Source organism: Caretta caretta, chromosome 23 (assembly GCF_965140235.1).
Source record: "Caretta caretta isolate rCarCar2 chromosome 23, rCarCar1.hap1, whole genome shotgun sequence".
Taxonomy (NCBI): domain Eukaryota; kingdom Metazoa; phylum Chordata; order Testudines; family Cheloniidae; genus Caretta; species Caretta caretta.
Genome location: NC_134228.1, coordinates 8020332 through 8039314, shown reverse-complemented (window position 1 = coordinate 8039314; position 18983 = coordinate 8020332). Strand labels below are relative to the sequence as shown.

At 48.1% G+C, this 18983-nt stretch overlaps 1 protein-coding gene across 2 annotated transcripts in view; it reads left to right on the top strand.

Moving 5' to 3' along the window:
• Positions 1-11449: 11449 nt before the first annotated feature.
• The window catches only part of CLPTM1 (CLPTM1 regulator of GABA type A receptor forward trafficking), a 46619-nt gene continuing 39085 nt past the window's right edge, over positions 11450-18983 (top strand). Inside the window, exons 1-2 of one of the 2 annotated variants that reach the window (XM_048834319.2) lie at positions 11450-11571; positions 12235-12350. In XM_048834319.2, the coding sequence (XP_048690276.1) occupies positions 11452-11571; positions 12235-12350 (236 nt within the window). In that variant the 5' untranslated portion in view covers positions 11450-11451. The remainder of the gene's footprint in view (positions 11572-12234; positions 12351-18983) is intronic. The other variant, XM_048834320.2, reaches the window with a different exon arrangement.

Here is an 18983-nt window from a genome sequence, read left to right as displayed (position 1 = left end):
CACCCCCTCTTTGCCAGGGTCGAGCTGCAGACTCCTCCGCCCCTTGGACTGCTCGCTGCAATCCCCAGGGGAACCCTGTTACTGCACAGTCCTTCTCGCTGGTCACACACTCCCAGGGGTTAACCGCCCCCCGAAACCGCTCCTCTCTGAGCCTTCAGCAGGCCTGGTCCTCGGCAATCCCCCTTCGTGTTACTGCTCCCCAGTCACTTACTGCAGGAAGCACCATCCACGGGGTGCAGTACATCCCACCGCTGCCACCAGTTGTCACGGAGTCCCTGGGCGATGCTCTGGAACTGCTCCCCATGAAGCCAGTCAGGACTCTGGGGCAGTCGCCTTTCTGTGAGCAGCCTGTCTTCAGGACACGCAGCTCACACAGCTTCCACCTTCCTGGGTCTGACCTCGGAGCATTCAGCATCCTCTGCCCCTCCGTGCGCTTCCCACAGCGAGTCCGCTCAGGCGGGGCTCCTGGGGAAGCCAGAGGGTCCTGCACCCCAACTTCGCAGTCAGACGTGACTCTCAGCCAGCCAGTAAAACAGAAGGTTTATTAGACGACAGGAACATGGTCTAAAACAGAGCTTGCAGGTGCAGAGAACGGGACCCCTCAGCTGGGTCCATTTTGGGGGGCAGTGAGCCAGACAACCACGTCTGCACTTCACTCCATGTCCCAGCCAGCCCCAAACTGAAAACCCCCTCCAGCCCCTCCTCCTCTGGGCTTTGTTCCTTTCCCGGGCCAGGTGGTCACCTGATTCCTTTGTTCTCCAACCCTTCAGCTCTCACCTTGCAGGGGGGGAAGGGCCCAGGCCATCAGTTGCCAGGAAACAGGGTGTCGGCCATTCTCTGTGTCCAGACTCCTGCACACACATGCCCTCTAGGGCTCTGCAATGATCATACACCCTTACTCCACCCCCTAGATACTTAAGAACTGCCTAGGGGAAACTGAGGCACCCCCACACTATTCAGAGGAAACATTAAGAACAGTCCCACTTCGTCACAGAGGTCACACCTGGTCCTCTGCAACAACAAACCCTCTCCCACCACCTTGTTAAAAATGCAGCACAAAGGGAAACTGAGGCACACACACTATTCATAAAACACTACAAAAATCCCCAACTTTGTCACACCTGGTACATCAGCCCTGCACTGCAACCTTCACTTTGTCCCGAGCCACAGGGAATGTACCGCAGGTGGACTCCTGCATGCGCTGCCCTGTAACAAGGCAGAGGAAATGTGCCGTTGATGTGGGGCCCCCCGGGCATATTCTCGCTGCAGCCGTTCCAAACGCCCCCTGCTGCACTAGGGATGGCTGCAGTGATTGGTCAGGGATTGCTTGCAGTAGGTGGTCTTGCTGCAATGTGAAAAGTGGGGCATCTGCACCCAGAAGGCCTGGCCCCTGCAGGTCTGGGCTGACCTATGTGGGTTGTGCAAAGAGAGGAGCACAATGGTCTGTGACCATGGGTACATTGTAACAGTGGGAGTCCCAGTGCACTGAAGGGCAGATGTTCCAGAGGGATCCTTAGGACAAGGAGTGGGAACACAGGGCAGCTTTGTGCAGAGTGGTGAAGTGGTCGAGGCCAGGCAGCCCAGACATAGGTAACAGGAGGTGTTCTTATGTCGTGTTCGCTAATGCTACATGGTAACTAACACAAAGTAAAATCTAGTGAAGACAAGGCCATTAATAGGCAAAGGGCAGAGTTAAGGTTGCAGGGCAAGGCTGCTGTAGGAGGCCCTTCCTTAAAACCCTTAGCTTAATGACTAGGGCGTTCATCCTGCACGTGGGAGACCCTAGGGCAAGTCCCCCCTCCTCCTGATGAAGCAAAAGGATTTGAGCAGTGATCTGCCCCCTCAGGTGAGTGCCCACACAGCTCTACGGGGTAGTCCAATATGGGTCTCTCTCAGTCTCACCTATTGAAGTTGTTCCACTTTAAACAAACAATTGAATAAATCGATATTAACTGGGCCAGAGAAAGAGTTAAAATCATTCTGTAGCCAAGTGGTCAGACCTTGTTCAAACCCCTTCTCCACCTCAGGAGGAAGGGAGACTTGAACTAGGTGTAATCCTGGCTGAATGCCCCATCCCCTGGGCTAATTATTGCAAGGGAAAGCTTCTCCCCACCCCCAGCCATTTGTTTCAGGCTCTGCATGCAACAAAGACAGCCATGTCCTTTCTTCCCCTGGTTCATGGCTCACTAGCAGACCTAGATGCCTCCCTGCCACCTGGAAGTAAGCACCTATCTTTGAGGGATGCCCCCTCTGGTTGGCTAGCTTAGGCAGCTCCCTGCCTAGTGTGCTGGCTTTGTGGATCACCTTCTCAGGTGCCTCTCTCTCCTCATTGATTGTATCAGGAGCCTGAGCACCTAACTCAGGCTTTGTCGTTCCTGTGATTGTGTAGGCACAGTGACACTCAGCGTTGCAATGCCCAAGTACCTGCGTGCATTCCACATCACTAACATTGTTCTAGTCTAACATTTCGTTCAAACCCTTTCTCCCAGAAGCTCCAACACTTTGAGGGGGCCATGCAGAGGCATGACCCTTTGGTTTGAGTAGATTGAATTAATTATTGTAGAAAGCAGCAAATTATTTTGTGTTTACTTTTCATGACAAACATAAGTTACTGTTTGGGCTGAGGACAGTACCCAGGTGCCACATTATAGTCAATGTTGACCTTGTGTCAGTTACAATAGGGCTCTCTATTCTGGGTACATTTTCTGTTGCTCAACAACCCCTGTGATCATGCCAACTTTGATGAGTCGCAGCTACTTGGTTTTCTTTGATCACACTCAGTCCCATTGTTCAGGAAATGAGGAAGGAGCACAAGGCATAATTACAGCCCCTGAATGCTTCTGCTTCCTAGAATCTTTCATCCATCCTCTAATTAATGCTGTTTGCCTTGGCCAAACATGTAATGCAAAATCTGGGAGTGTGGGGGGCACTTTAGAGCACTTTGAAATATCATCTCTTAACCCAGAAGCTTTGCTGTCAGAGCAAAACTTCTAGAATGAGCCCCTGCAGAACAGAGGCAGAGAGCAACTAACATGCACAACACACATCCTCAGAGAGCTGTGAAGGGCAGGACTCATGCAGTTCCTGTGTGCTGGGCAGGTTCAATGGCCATAGCATGCCACCTTCAGCCACTCACTGACTCTGATGTCAGGTTGTCCACGAACCCTCTGGCTTAGAGCCACAGTCATCTTCTGGTTCCCATGCAAATGACTTTCACTGGCTCCTCAGCGTGGCTTGGGCCCCAATGGAAGTCCAACTTTTACCCTGTTGCTTCCTCAGAGGGGCAGTGGATGCAGTGTATTATTGGCGACTTTCCAATTTGGAAAGGATCAGAGCTGGAGTTTGAACCTCAAGTGTGGACAAAAAAAAGTGATAAGAACTGTACCATTTTGATGTCACATGATTATTTTAGGGGTGCTGTATGTTAGGAACCCCTGTCTCAAATGACCTCAAGTTTGGACCATTAATGCTACTCGAGATCCTGCTGAAGATGTCAAGTTTTGTAAAAAAAATCTGAATCTGCACATGGATTTTGTGGATTTTGCACTTAGAAAAACTGACTGTTGAACAATGAACTAGTCTCCACTCATCTCTATAATGGTGCCACCACCTGACTATAGTCATATTCAAGCATTTCAAGTTTCGTACCAAACATTAAAATACCAAAACTCAGGGGCCACTTTTGCAAATTTTGGTTTTGAGCCAGATTTTCAGACTCTTATTTGCACGGTATGCACCTGTTTGTTCAGAGCTGAAAGGCAGGTAGGTTAACCCAAAACATCTTGCAACCATGCCTGAAGGTGGGGAGAATCATCCTCCGTCTTACCTGGGGGGCTGCGTGTTGGTCCCACACATGCAGCACACAAAAATGCTATTTTTAAAAAATACTGGATTTTTATTTAATTACATTATTCTTTTTTAAAATAAACCTATTTGAAATGAAATTATTTACAACCTATATTAAGGTCTAAACTTTCTATGGTCTATTAACATCATTTAAATTAAATAAAAAATAATATTCAAGCAACAACTTTGCTGCCAAAGTTCTAAAGTCAGTCTAGTCACTGAACTGGGGGAGTCCCTGGCTAAGTACTTGGAACAAAGTTTATTGATGTGCTAAACCAGCTTTGGACAGCAGTAGCCTCTTCTGCAGTACATGGAGAATATTTCCCTCACTTTACTTTATTCAACTAGTTCAGTTTAATGACTAGTTCATTCAAAGTCGAGAAACTGAGTGAGACATAAAAAAAACAGGACAGCTTGTTTTCCTCTCTCAGTCTACAGATAAAAATGAGATATGAGGAGATAAAAACTAGACCTAAAATCTTGAAAGACATGGTGACCAAAACCAATCTGTTCAATTCACTAACAACAGATAATACTTCCTTTGGTGAATAAATCAGTTAATTTTAAATGCAAGACATGTTTTGATAAATTTATTTTTTTCTTATGTATCCAGAACATTTAAGGCGGTTTTATTTAATTAATAAACGTAATTAATAAAATAAGAAGAATATAGCAGTAGGGATATATTACTGACCACCTGACCAGGATGGTGATAGTGACTGTGAAATGCTCAGGGAGATTAGAGAGGCAATTAAAATAAAAAATTCAATAATAATGGGGGATTTCAACTATCCTCATAGTGACTGGGTACATATCACCTCAGGACTGGATGCAGAGATAAAGTTTCTTGACACCTTAAATGACTGCTTCTTGTAGCAGCTAATCCTGGAACCCACAAGAGGAGAGGCAATTCTTGATTTAGTCCTAAGTAGAGCACAGGATCAGGTCCAAGAGGTGAATATAGCTGGACCTCTTGGTAATAGTAACCACAATATTATTAAATATTAACATCCCTGTGGCAGGGAAAACACCGCAGTGGCCCAACACTGTAGCATTTAATTTCAGAAAGGGGAACTACACAAAAATGAGGAGGTTAGTGAAACAGAAATTAAAAGGTACAGCACCAAAAGTAAAATCCCTGCAAGCTGCATGCAAACTTTTTAAAAGACACCATAATAGAGGCTCAACTTAAATGTATACCCCAAATTAAAAAACATAGTAAGAGAACCAAAAAAGAGCTACTGTGGCTAAACAACAAAGTAAAATAAGCAGTGAGAGGCAAAAAGGCATCCTTTAAAAAGTGGAAGTTAAATTCTAGTGAGGAAAATAGAAAGGAGCATAAACTCTGGCAAATGAAGTGTAAAAATATAGTTAGGAAGGCCAAAAAAGAATTTGAAGAACAGTTAGCCAAAGACTCAAAAAGTAATAGCAAAAAATTTTTAAAGTACATCAGAAGCAGAAAGCCTGCTAAACAACCAGTGAGGCCACTGGATGCTTGAGATGCTAAAGGAGCACTCAAGGATAATAAGGCCATTGCAGAGAAACTAAATGAATTTTTGCATCGGTCTTCACGGTTGAGGATATGATTCCCAAACCTGAGCCATTCTTTTTAGGTGACAAATCTGAGGAACTGTCCCAGATTGAGGTGTCACTAGAGGAGGTTTTGAAACAAATTGATAAACTAAACAGTAATAAGTCACCAGGACCAGATGGTATTCACACAAGAGTTCTGAAGGAACTCAAATGTGAAATTGCAGGACTACAGGTTCTCTCCCACCCGCCCCCCTGCTCTCCTGCTGGTACTAGCTCACCTTAAGTGATCACTCTCGTTACAGTGTGTTTGGTAACACCCATTGTTTCATGTTCTCTATGTATATAAATCTCCCCACTGTATTTTCCACTGAATGCACCCGATGAAGTGAACTGTAGCTCACGAAAGCTTATGCTCAAATAAATGTGTTAGTCTCTAAGATGCCACAAGTACTCCTTTTCTTTTTGCGAATACAGACTAACACGGCTGCTACTCTGAAACAGGACTACTAACTGTAGTCTGTAACCAATCATTTAAATCAGCTTCTGTACCAAATGACTGGAGGATAGCTAATGTGACGCCAATTTTTAAAAAGGGCTCCAGAGGTGACCCCAGCAATTACAGGCCAGTAAACCTGACTTCAGTACCAGGAAAACTGGTGGAAACTATAGTAAAGAACAAAATTGTCAGACGCATAGATGAACATAATTTGTTGGGTAAGAGTCAACATGTTTTTTTGTAAAGGGAAAGCATGCCTCAATCTACTAGAATTCTTTGAGGGGGTCAACAAGCATGCGGACAAAGGGGATCCAGTGGATATAGTGTATTTAGATTTTCAGAAAGCCTTTGACAAGGTCCCTCGCCAAAGGCTCTTAAGCAAAATAAGCAGTCATGGGATAAGAGGGAAGGTTCTCTCATGGATCGGTAGCTGGTTAAAAGATAGGAAACAAAGGGTAGGAATAAATGGTCAGTTTTCAGAATGGAGAGGTAAATAGTGGTGTCCCCCAGAGGTCTATACTAGCTCCAGTCCTATTCAACATATTCATAAATGATCTGGAAAAAGGGGTGTCATAAATATAAAGGGAAGGGTAACCATCTTTCTGTATACAGTGCTATAAAATCCCTCCTGGCCAGAGGCAACATCCTGTTACCTGTAAAGGGTTAAGAAGCTTAGCTAACCTGGCTGGCACCTGATCCAAAGGACCAATAAGGGGACAAGATACTTTCAAATCTTGGGAGAGGGTAAGACTTTTGTTTGTGCTCTTTGTTTACGTGGTTGTTCTCTCTTGGGACTGAGAGAGGCCAGACAGAAATCCATCTTCTCCAACCCATCCTAATCCAAGCCTCCAGTATTGCAACCAGTAGAGGTAAGCCAGGCAAGGCGGATTAGTTTATCCTTTGTTTTATATGAATTTTCCTTGTGTTAAGAGGGAGGTTTATACCTGTTTTCTGTAACTTTAAGATTTTGCCCAGAGGGGGATCCTCTGTGTTTTTGAATTGTACTTTAATTCAAAGTATTTTCCATCCTGATTGTACAGAGGTGATTTTTACTTTTTTTTTTAAATAAAATCCTTCTTTAAGAACCTGACTGATTTTTCCATTGTTCCAAGATCCAGGGGTTTGGATCTTTGATGATTTTGTAACCAATTGGTTAGGATATTATTCTCAAGCCTCCCCAGGAAAGGGGGTGTGTAGGGCTTGGGGGGATATTTTGGGGGAAGACGTCTCCAAACGGTCTCTTTCCCTGTTCTTTGTTTCAAACGCTTGGTGGTGGCAGCATACTGTTCAAGGACAAGGCAAAGTTTGTACCTTGGGGAAGTTTTTAACCTAAGCTGGTAAGAATACGCTTAGAGGGCCTTTCATGCGGGTCCCCACACCTGTATCCTGGAGTTCAGAGTGGGGAAGGAACCCTGACAAGGGGTAAACAGTGAGATGGCAAAATCTGCAGATGATACAAAACTACTCAAGATAGTTAAGTCCCAGGCAGATTGCAAAGAGCTACAAAAGGATCTCTCAAAACTGTGTGACTGAGCAACAAAATGGCAGATGAAATTCAGTGTTGATAAATGCAAAGTAATGCACATTGGAAAACATAATCCCAACTATACATATAAAATGAGGGGGTCTAAATTTGCTGTTACCACTCAAGAAAGAGATCTTGGAGTCATTGTGGATAGTGTTCTGAAAACATCCACTCAATGTGCAACGGCAGTCAAAAAAACGAACAGAACGTTGGGAATCATTAAGAGATAGATAGATAATAAGACAGAAAATATCATATTGCCTCTATATAAATCCATGGTACGCCCACATCTTGAATACTGCCTGCAGATGTGGTCACCCCATCTCAAAAAGATATATTGGACTTAAAAAAGGTTCAGAAAAGGGCAACAAAAATGATTAGGGTTATGGAGCATCTGCCATATGAAGAGAGATTAATAAGACTGGGACTTTTCAGCTTGGAAAAAAGATGACTAAGGGGGGACATGATAGAGGTCTATAAAATCATGATTGGTATGGAAAAAGTAAATAAGGAAGTGTTATTTACTCCTTTTCATAACACCAATAACTGGGGATCACCAAATGAAATTAATAGGCAGCAGGTTTAAACAAAAGGAAGTATTTTTTCCACACAATGCAGTCAACCTGTGGAACTCCTTGCCAGAAGATGTTGTGAAGTTCAAGACTATAATGGGGTTCAAAAAAGAACTAGATAAATTCATGGAGGATACGTCCATCAATGGCTATTAGCCAGGATGGACAGGGATGGTGTCCCTGGCCTATGTTTGCCAGGGGCTGGGAATGGGCAACCAGGGATGGATCACTTGATGATTACCTGGTCTGTTCATTCTCTCTGGGGCACCTGGCATTGGCCACTGTTGGAAGACAGGATACTGAGCTAGATGGACCTTTAGTCTGACCCAGTATTGCCGTTCTTATAATCTTAAACTTTTTAAAATGCTGTTTTATGATTTTTTAATTTAATTCTAATTTCCATCCACATGCAGCTGGAAACATATCACAAATAAAAAACTAATCTAGTAAAATGTGTCATTCACCATTTTCTCACAAAACAGAAAAATGTAAAAATTAAGAATCGGAATAAATATATGTTAAGCTATCTAATTGCATAAACGTGTATCTTAAAGTCTATGAGTAATATAGTATATCTCCCTGGTTAGCAACAAGTAACACCCATTTTAGTGTAAAAACTATACTTAGTTGCAAACCAACATGTTTTAATGGTTAGCAGCGTATGAGATTCAACCTATCCTTAGGAAAAGAACTGAAGAGTGCAAATGCAAAATAAGATGAAAATTGATTATTCAAATCAAGATTTCCTGCTTGCTGATGGAAATCATGGTTACAGTGAATGATTTAAATGGCTTTGATTTAAATCAATGTAACCCATTTACCTAAGGCCCTTATCTGACCCACAGCACTGTAGTATGAGCACCTTTGTATGGAGCCTCACCACCCCATTTTGAGACAGCGAAGTGCTATATCCACAGTGTGGAGATGGGGACTTAAGGTGCAGAGACTGAGCAGCACACTCTGGATTGAGCATCCAGCATTAGGGGCCCAAAACCGAGGGTTTTAGCTGTAGCAGCAGAGACTCATTTAATGGCACATAAAATAAGAGATTAAAGCTATTGCCACCCCCACCTCACCACACCCTCAAGTAGTTCAGCTCCCCAACGCCTCCTGCCCCACTGTGCCCCCTCCGGCTCAACTCCCCCACTAAGTATGCTCCTCCAGCTCAGCTCCCTCCAGCCCCACTACACGCCCCCCCGGCTCAGCTCCCTCCAGCCCCACTACACCCCCCCCCCGGCTCAGCTCCCTCCAGCCCCACTACACCCCCCCCGGCTCAGCTCCCTCCAGCCCCACTACACCCCCCCCGGCTCAGCTCCCTCCAGCCCCACTACACCCCCCCCGGCTCAGCTCCCTCCAGCCCCACTACACTCCCCCCAGCCCCACTACACCCCCCCCTCAGCTCCCTCCAGCCCCACTACACCCCCCCCCCCGCTCAGCTCCCTCCAGCCCCACTACACCCCCCCCCGCTCAGCTCCCTCCAGCCCCACTACACCCCCCCCCGCTCAGCTCCCTCCAGCCCCACTACACCCCCCCCCGCTCAGCTCCCTCCAGCCCCACTACACCCCCCCCCGGCTCAACCCCTCCAGCCCCACTACACCCCCCCCAGCCCCACTACACCCCCCCTCAGCTCCCTCCAGCCCCACTACACCCCCCTCCGCTCAGCTCCCTCCAGCCCCACTACACCCCCCCGCTCAGCCCCCTCCAGCCCCACTACACGCCCCCCGCTCAGTCCCCTCCAGCCCCACTACACGCCCCCCCGCTCAGCCCCTCCAGCCCCACTACACCCCCCCGGCTCAGCCCCTCCAGCCCCACTACACCCCCCCCTCAGCTCCCTCCAGCCCCACTACACCCCCCCCCGCTCAGCTCCCTCCAGCCCCATTACACCCCCCCCGCTCAGCCCCCTCCAGCCCCACTACACGCCCCCCGCTCAGCCCCCTCCAGCCCCACTACACCCCCCCCCCCGGCTCAGCTCCCTCCAGCCCCACTACACCCCCCCTGGCTCAGCTCCCTCCAGCCCCACTACACCCCCCCCGGCTCAGCTCCCTCCAGCCCCACTACACTCCCCCCAGCCCCACTACACCCCCCCCTCAGCTGCCTCCAGCCCCACTACAACCCCCCCCCCGCTCAGCTCCCTCCAGCCCCACTACACCCCCCCCGGCTCAGCTCCCTCCAGCCCCACTACACTCCCTCCAGCCCCACTACACCCCCCCCGGCTCAGCTCCCTCCAGCCCCACTACACTCCCCCCAGCCCCACTACACCCCCCCCGCTCAGCTCCCTCCAGCCCCACTACACCCCCCCCGCTCAGCTCCCTCCAGCCCCACTACACCCCCCCGCTCAGCCCCCTCCAGCCCCACTACACGCCCCCCGCTCAGCTCCCTCCAGCCCCATTACACGCCCCCCCGCTCAGCTCCCTCCAGCCCCACTACACCCCCCCCCCGCTCAGCTCCCTCCAGCCCCACTACACCCCCCCCCGCTCAGCTCCCTCCAGCCCCACTACACCCCCCCCCGCTCAGCTCCCTCCAGCCCCACTACACCCCCCCCGCTCAGCTCCCTCCAGCCCCACTACACCCCCCCCCCCGGCTCAGCTCCCTCCAGCCCCACTACACCCCCCCCCCCGGCTCAGCTCCCTCCAGCCCCACTACACCCCCCCGGCTCAGCTCCCTCCAGCCCCACTACACTCCCCCCAGCCCCACTACACCCCCCCCTCAGCTCCCTCCAGCCCCACTACACCCCCCCCCGCTCAGCTCCCTCCAGCCCCACTACACCCCCCCCGGCTCAGCTCCCTCCAGCCCCACTACACTCCCCCCAGCCCCACTACACCCCCCCCGCTCAGCTCCCTCCAGCCCCACTACACCCCCCCCGCTCAGCTCCCTCCAGCCCCACTACACCCCCCCGCTCAGCCCCCTCCAGCCCCACTACACGCCCCCCGCTCAGCTCCCTCCAGCCCCATTACACGCCCCCCCGCTCAGCTCCCTCCAGCCCCACTACACCCCCCCCAGCCCCACTACACCCCCCCCAGCTCCCTCCAGCCCCACTACACCCCCCCCGCTCAGCTCCCTCCAGCCCCACTACACCCCCCCCAGCTCCCTCCAGCCCCACTACACCCCCCCCCAGCTCAGCTCCCTCCAGCCCCACTACACGCCCCCCCGCTCAGCCCCTCCAGCCCCACTACACCCCCCCCCGCTCAGCTCCCTCCAGCCCCACTACACCCCCCCCGCTCAGCTCCCTCCAGCCCCACTACACCCCCCCCCGCTCAGCTCCCTCCAGCCCCACTACACGCCCCCCGCTCAGCCCCTCCAGCCCCACTACACCCCCCCTCCGGCTCAGCCCCCCCAAGGCTCCACTATACGCCCCCTCTCGGTTCAGCTCGGGCTCGGCAGCCCTCCCCCGACATTGAGTCACGCCCCCAGCTCAGACCCGCGGCCGGAAGTGGCCGGGACTCCCCCTGTGAGCGACAGTCACATGACCAGATCATCATATGATCCGCAAAAGGGGCGGGCCCGGGAGCAGCTTCTCGCGAGAACAGCGGAGGTATCGGCGCAGCAAGATGGCGGCGCCGGAGACAGTGGCGGTGCTTCCTGGTTCCGGCCCGGAGCAGGTAGCGGCGCCGTGGAGCGTCGCCGGGCCCCTGGAGCCTCCTCTTCCTGGGCCGGGGTCGGTTCCCCGGCCCCTCAACGGCTCCCCACGGGTTCGGTTCCGCTCGCCGGGCCGGCTCCGCTCCCCGCTTCCTGCCTCCCCTGGCCGGGCTCGGCTTCCCGAGCCGCCCGGCTCCGCTCAGCCGCCCCCCGGCCCCCACGCGTCCCTAGGCTGGTCCCAGCTCTGCTTCCCGCTTCTCCCGCCCTTGCCACGCGGGCCTCGGCTCCGCTCCTCGGACGCCCCCTCCCCTCTCCAGCCTCCTCCCTCCGCTCCCCCCCCCCCGCCTCCTTCCTCCGCGCCCCGCTTCTGAGCCCCTCAGTCTCCTTCCTCGCCAGGCTGCCCCGACTCCGCTCCCAGCCTCCTCTCCCGCCCGGGGTCCTCTCCCTGGGCTGCCCAATTCCTTCTGCTATGGCCCGGGCCCTTCATCCATGGGAGCTTTCGTGTTGTTTCCCCCTGCTGGGTCCAGACTGGGGCTCTGGGCTCCCCGCGGCGGCCCTGGATGGGGGCTTGTCCTGCGTAGACAGCTGGGGAAACCACCTGGCACTGCCCATCATGTGAGCGTTTTCCACCAGCAATACAAGATAACCTGCTGCTTACCAGCCCGTCTCCGCTCCTCCCTCCAAAGCAGGTAACGAGTAATGGAACCGCAGTGGGGGCCCCGACTGCAGAGACCCAGCAGCAGAACCAGCCCCAGCAACAAGCTCCCAATGCCTGGCAGGTCATCAAAGGAGTGTTGTTCAGGTGAGCCCTGGCTGATTCCCCAGCTGCCCTCTTCTCATCACGTATTAAAAACATGATGTTAATTTAAATTTGGCCTCTGAATCCCTTGCCCCTGGCTGTAGGTGCTCTGACAGTTATTACAAATACATTTAATAACAAAACAGCAACAGATCCCAACCTCTTTTAAAAACTGCCATTCAGGAAGGAAACATGGACAACTAAAAACTCCCACTCCTCTGGTCTCCTCAGAAACCCACAGCCCAGCCACTGCTGCAAGAGCAACACATTTTCTGGGCTGAGACAAAGATATAAATTTGGGGTCATCTGTTTACTGATCGCCCTTCACCTGCAGTTCAACTCTTCATCCATCAGCTCTGCCACCAGTTTCGTATCACATAGAATGCTGCGGTCCCCCACATCTGAGATCTCTTGGGCACCTATTGAACATTCCCTAACACTAGTCTCTGGGACTTCTCCAGGTGGAAGGGAGAAGAACAAAGCCACCTGAGTTCAGCTTTTTCACTCTACCATGCACTCTAGTTGAGAGACTAATGCCTCATGATCTAGTATTGGCACAGGCACCTGGTAATCTGTGACATACCCAGGTCACAGCCCTAGTTGTGAGTGTGAGGCATCGAGCTACTTCGGAATGTCTTTTCCATTGTCATAACCAAAAATGGAAATTTAGATATTAGTCAGTCACTGGAGAGACTGTCAGCATCAAGTGAGAGCTTTTAAGCGGAGTCCGAAGAGATGTTTCCACTAGAGCAGTGAGCATCCTGCCCTTCTCTAAGTAGATGTTAATGTTCTCAACTAGCCTTCAGCAGCGCTGAAGGAGGAGATAAAGTATGGGTTGGGTAGAGTGTCGTTCCAGGACATCCAGAATCTGAGTGAACAACACTGGTCAAAACAAAAAGAAAAGGAGTACTTGTGGCACCTTAGAGACTAACCAATTTATTTGAGCATAAGCTTTCGTGAGCTACAGCTCACTTCATCGGATGCATACCGTGGAAACTGCAGCAGACATTATATACACACAGAGATCATGAAACAATACCTCCTCCCACCCCACTGTCCTGCTGGTAATAGCTTATCTAAAGTGATCATCAAGTTGGGCCATTTCCAGCACAAATCCAGATTTTCTCACCCTCGCGCGCCCCCCCCCCCAAACTCACTCTCCTGCTATTACCAGCAGGAGAGTGAGTTTGGGGGGGGGGGGGCGCGAGGGTGAGAAAATCTGGATTTGTGCTGGAAATGGCCCAACTTGATGATCACTTTAGATAAGCTATTACCAGCAGGACAGTGGGGTGGGAGGAGGTATTGTTTCATGATCTCTGTGTGTGTATATAATGTCTGCTGCAGTTTCCACGGTATGCATCCGATGAAGTGAGCTGTAGCTCACGAAAGCTTATGCTCAAATAAATTGGTTAGTCTCTAAGGTGCCACAAGTACTCCTTTTTCTTTTTGCGAATACAGACTAACATGGCTGTTACTCTGAAAACTGGTCAAAACGTGACTGGAGAGAGCCAAGTGTCCTGTTTATGTGGCTGCAGACAGTTCTAGCTAAATCTGCTTAGTTTTCTTGGGAACAGGAAGGCTTCACAGCAGCCAGTGTGTGGAAAGAATGTGGGTTAATCAGGTTAATTGCTAACCTGAAAGAAATTGCTGCTGGAGGTTTTGCAGATGCAGTAGAGTTTTAAAAAAAAATTCTTAACTTTTGCATGGCCATTGTGAAAGAGTGAGTGTGTGTGTGTGTGTGTATATATTGACATACATGATCAGCTTCAGATGAGATTTTTACCACTGGTGGTGGTGATGATGAGAGCAGTTTAATGTGTGTGAATTGAGAGTTGTGGGCTCTAATATTTTGAAGAGGAAAGATGTAGAGTCAGGAGCATTGGAAATACAGGGGAAAAATAAAATATAAGTCCCATGGGAACGGAAATAGCTTAGGTTAAAGATTCCTATGCAGCTTGATGCTGTTTATCTCCCAGTCCCCAGAGTTAGAAGTCTTTTACAGACTAGACAATCTTTCCAGGCTGGTGTAGGCCCCTGCCATGCTTCTAAATTAACGTCATTCATTTAAGACTGGAACAGGCTTCTGTTTTAGGCAGGTTCCCAGGCTAACAGTCTTAAATTAAACTCCAAGCTGGAGAGGCGATCCTGGCAATTACAGCCAGTAAAACCTAACTTCTGTACCAGGCAGATTGGTTGAAACTATAGTGAAGAACAGAATTATCAGACACACAGGTGAACATGCTTTGTTGTGGGAAGAGTCAACATGGCTTTTATAAATGGAAATCATGCCTCACTAGTTTATTAAACTATCTTTGAAGGGGATCAACAAACATGTCAATAAGGGGGATACAGTGTACTTAGACTTCCAGAAAGCCTTTGACAAAGTCCCTCACCAAAGACTCTTAGGCAAAGTAAGCAGTCATGGGATAAAAGGGAAGGTCCTCTCATGGATCATTAACTGGTTTAAAAAATAGGAAACAAAGGGTAGGAATAAATGGTCAATTTTCAGAATGGAGAGAGGTAAATAGCAATGTCCTGCGGGGTCTGCATAGCAACCAGTGCTGTTCAACAGATTAATAAATGATCTGGAAAAAGTGAGGTGGTAAAATTCGCGGATGATACAAAATTACTCAAAATAAGTCAGTCCAAAGCCGACTGTGAAGATTTATAAAGGGATCTCACTAAACTGGATGACTGGGCATCAAAGTGGCAGGTAAAATTCTTTAAGTGCAAAGTAATGCACATTGGAAAACATAATGCCAACTATACATACAAAATGTTGGGATCTAAATTAGCTGTTACCATTCAAGAAAGAGATCTTGGAGATATTGTGGGTAGTTCTCTGAAAACATCTGCTCAATATGCTGCAGCAGTCAAAAAAGCTCAGTGTTAGGAACTATTAGTGAAGGGATAGACAATAAAACAGAAAATATCATAATGCTTCTATATTAATCCATGGTATGCCCATGTCTTGAATATAGTTTGCCGATCTGGTCGCTCCATTACTAAAAAGAGATATTAGAATTGGAAAAGATACAGTGAAGGGCAACAAAAATTATTAGGGGTATAGAACCTCTTCCCTATGAGGAGAGATTAAAAATAGGGCTGTCGATTAATTGCAGTTAACTGATGTGATTAACTTGGAAGAATTAATTGTGATTAATCAGTTTTAATTTATTAACAATGCAATTTCAATTGGTATTCTATTAACTATTTTTGGATGTTTTTCTACATATTGATTTAAATTACAACACAGAATACAAAGTGTACAGTGCTCACTTTTTATTATTTCAAATATTTCAACTGTAAAAATGATGAATTGAAAAATACTATTTCTTTTGTTTACCTCATACAAGTACCATAATGCAATCTTTTTATCCTGAAATTACATCTCTAAAAGGTAGATTTTTGTTGTTTCATAACTGCACTCAAAAACAAAACAATACAAACCTTTAGAACCTACAAGTCATAGAATCACAGAACTGGAAGGGACCTCTAGAGGTCATCTAGTCCAGTCCCCTGCACTCAAGGCAGGACTAATTATTATCTAGACCATCCCTGGCAGGTGTTTGTCCAACCTGCTCTTAAAAATCCCCAATGATAGAGATTCCACAACCTCCCTAGGCAATTTATTCCAGTGTTTAACCACCCTGACAGTTAGGAAGTTTTTCCTAATGTCCAACCTAAACCGCCCTTGCTGCAATTTAAGCCCATTGCTTCTTGTCCTATCCTCAGAGATTCAGGAGAACAATTTTTCTCCCTCCTTGTAAAAACCATGTACTTTTCCATGTACTTGAAAACTGTTATGTCCCCTCTGTCTTCTCTTTTCTAGACTAAACAAACCCTTTTTTCCCCCTGTCTTCCCTCGTAAGTCATGTTTTCTAGACTGTTAATAATTTTTGTTGCTGTTTTCTGGACTTTCTCCAATTTGTCCACATCTTTCCTGAAATGTGGTACCCAGAACTGGACACAATACTCCAGCTGAGACCTAATCTGCGTGGAGTAGAGCGGAAGAATTACTTCTCGTGTCTTGCTTACAATACTCCTGCTAATACATCCCAGAATGATGTTTGCTTTTTTTGCAACAGCGTTACACTGTTGACTCATATTTAGCTTGTGATCCACTATGACCCCCAAATCCCTTTCCACAGTACTCCTTCCTAGGCAGTCATTTCCTATTTTGTATGTGTGCCATTGATTGTTCCTTCCTAAGTGGAGTACTTTGCATTTGTCCTTATTGAATTTCGTCCTACTTACTTCAGACCATTTCTCCAGTTTGTCCAGATCATTTTGAATTTTAATCCTATCCTCCAAAGCACTTGCAACCCCTCCCAGTTTGGTATTGTCCTTTGTAAGTGTACTCTATGCCATTATCTAAATCGTCAATGAAGATATTGAACAGAACTGGACTCAGAACCGATCCCTTCAGGACCCCACTAGTTATGCCCTTACAGCATGACTGTGAACCACTGATAACTACATTCTGGGAACGATTTTCCAACCAGTTATGCACCCACCTTATAGTAGCTCCATCTAGGTTGTATTTCCCTAGTTTATGAGAAGGTCATGCAAGACAGTATCAAAGGCCTTACTAAAGTCAAGATATGCCACATCTACTGCTTCCCTCCTATCCACAAGGCTTGTTACCCTGTCAAAGAAAGCTATCAGGTTGGTTTGGCATAATTTGTTTTTGACCAATCCATGCTGACTGTTGTTTATCATCTTATCTTCTAGGTGTTTGCAAATTGATTGCTTAATTATTTCTTCCATTATCTTTCTGGGTACAGAAGTTAAGCTGACTGGCTGTAATTCCCTGGGTTGTCCTTATTTCCCTTTTTATAGATGGGCCCTATATTTGCCCTTTTCTAGTCTTCTGGAATGTCTCCTGTCTTCCATGACTTTTCAAAGATAGTTGCTAATGGCTCAGATATCTCCTCAGTCAGCTCCTTGAGTATCCTAGGATGCATTTCATCAGGCCCTGGTGATTTGAAGACCTCTAACTTGTCTTAGTAATTTTTGACTTGTTCTTTCCCTATTTTAGACTGTGATCCTACCTCATTTTCACTGGCATTCACTATGTTAGATGTCCATCCGTCACCAACCTTCGTGGTGAAAACTGAAACAAAGAAGTCATTAAGCACCTCTGCCATTTCCACATTTTCTGTTACTGTCTTTCCGCCCCTCATTGAGTAACTGGTCTACTCTGTTCTTGGTCTTCCTCTTGCTTCTAATGTATTTGTAAAATGTTTTTCCTGTTTCCTTTTATGTCCCTAGCTAGTTGATCCCGTTTTGTGCCTTGGCTTTTCTACTTTTGTCCCTACATACTTGTGTTGTTTGTTTGTATTCACCCTTTATAATTTGACCGAGTTTCCACTTTTTGTAGGACTCTTTTGAGTTTTAGATCATTGAAGATCTCCTGGTTAAGCCATGTCTTGTAACGAGACTCGATGAGCTCAATCTATTTAGCTTAATAAAGAGAGGCATAAGGGGTGATTTGATTAGTCTATAAATACCTACATGGGGAACAAATATTTAATAATGAGCTCTTCAGTTTAGCAGTGAAAGGTCTAACGTGATCCAATAACTGGAAGCTGAAGCTAGACAAATTCTGATTGGGCCAGTGAGAGTAATTAACCATTGGAACAGTTTACCAAGGGTTGGGCATCTCCATCACTGACTATTTTTAAATCAGGATGTTTTTCTAAAAGCTCTGTTCTAGCAGTGGTTTTGGGGCAGTTCTCTGGCCTGTTGTATACGGAAGGTCAGACTGGATGATCACAACGGTCCCTTCTGGCCTTGGAATCTATTAATGTTCTTGCCCCCAAAGAGATTACAGTCAAAGACAGACATGACACAACAGGTGGATTCCAGAAACTGATGGGGAAGCATGAGGGACCAGTGAGACCGTTCTGATCAGCAGGATGAGCAGTGGCCACAGCTGCTGTTTTTCATCTTGTACACATTCCCTTTGTGCTTTGTCTTGTCCTGCTACAGCCCACAGGCTTGGGGACTTCACTTGCTCTCCACCCTGCCCTCGAGTCTCTGTATATCCAGCACCTGGCAGCGTTGTGCTCCCCTGTCAGCCACCTTAAGGTGGCTCTGACATGGCTGTAGTGGGCAGCAGACTAAGGATCTCCACGAGAGGCTGCAGAATCCAAACTCGCCTGTGGCTTCCCCTACCCACCACTTTCTAAGAAGCTCTCCCTCCATCTGCTCCACCCCACCCTTTTTTAGCCTCATAGGCCCTTCATGCCCTGGCCTTCCAACTACAAAGCACCCAGCCTCGTCAAAATAAGCCACCTCCCCATGCCACTTTCTCAAAAAGGAGATGCATTTATTTTTTTCCCCTGACACCACCAGGATCATGTTCTTGCTCTTTCATGGGATGCTCTGACTCTCATCCGCTTTGGCAGACTCCCCTCAGGAGTGATCACAGCTCAGTTTCCAGCCTGTGGGCCAGGGAAAAGATTCACTGAGCCAGGAGAGAGAACTAAATCTTCAGCCCCTTTGCTTTCCTGAAAAATCCAGGGATTCAAGCAAACCTATCTCCTAGTTGCAGAGATACGAGAGTTGGAGGGTTGTTCCGTGCATGGACCAGGCTGGCATGTGGAACAGTAGGGGCTCTGAGGGTATGTC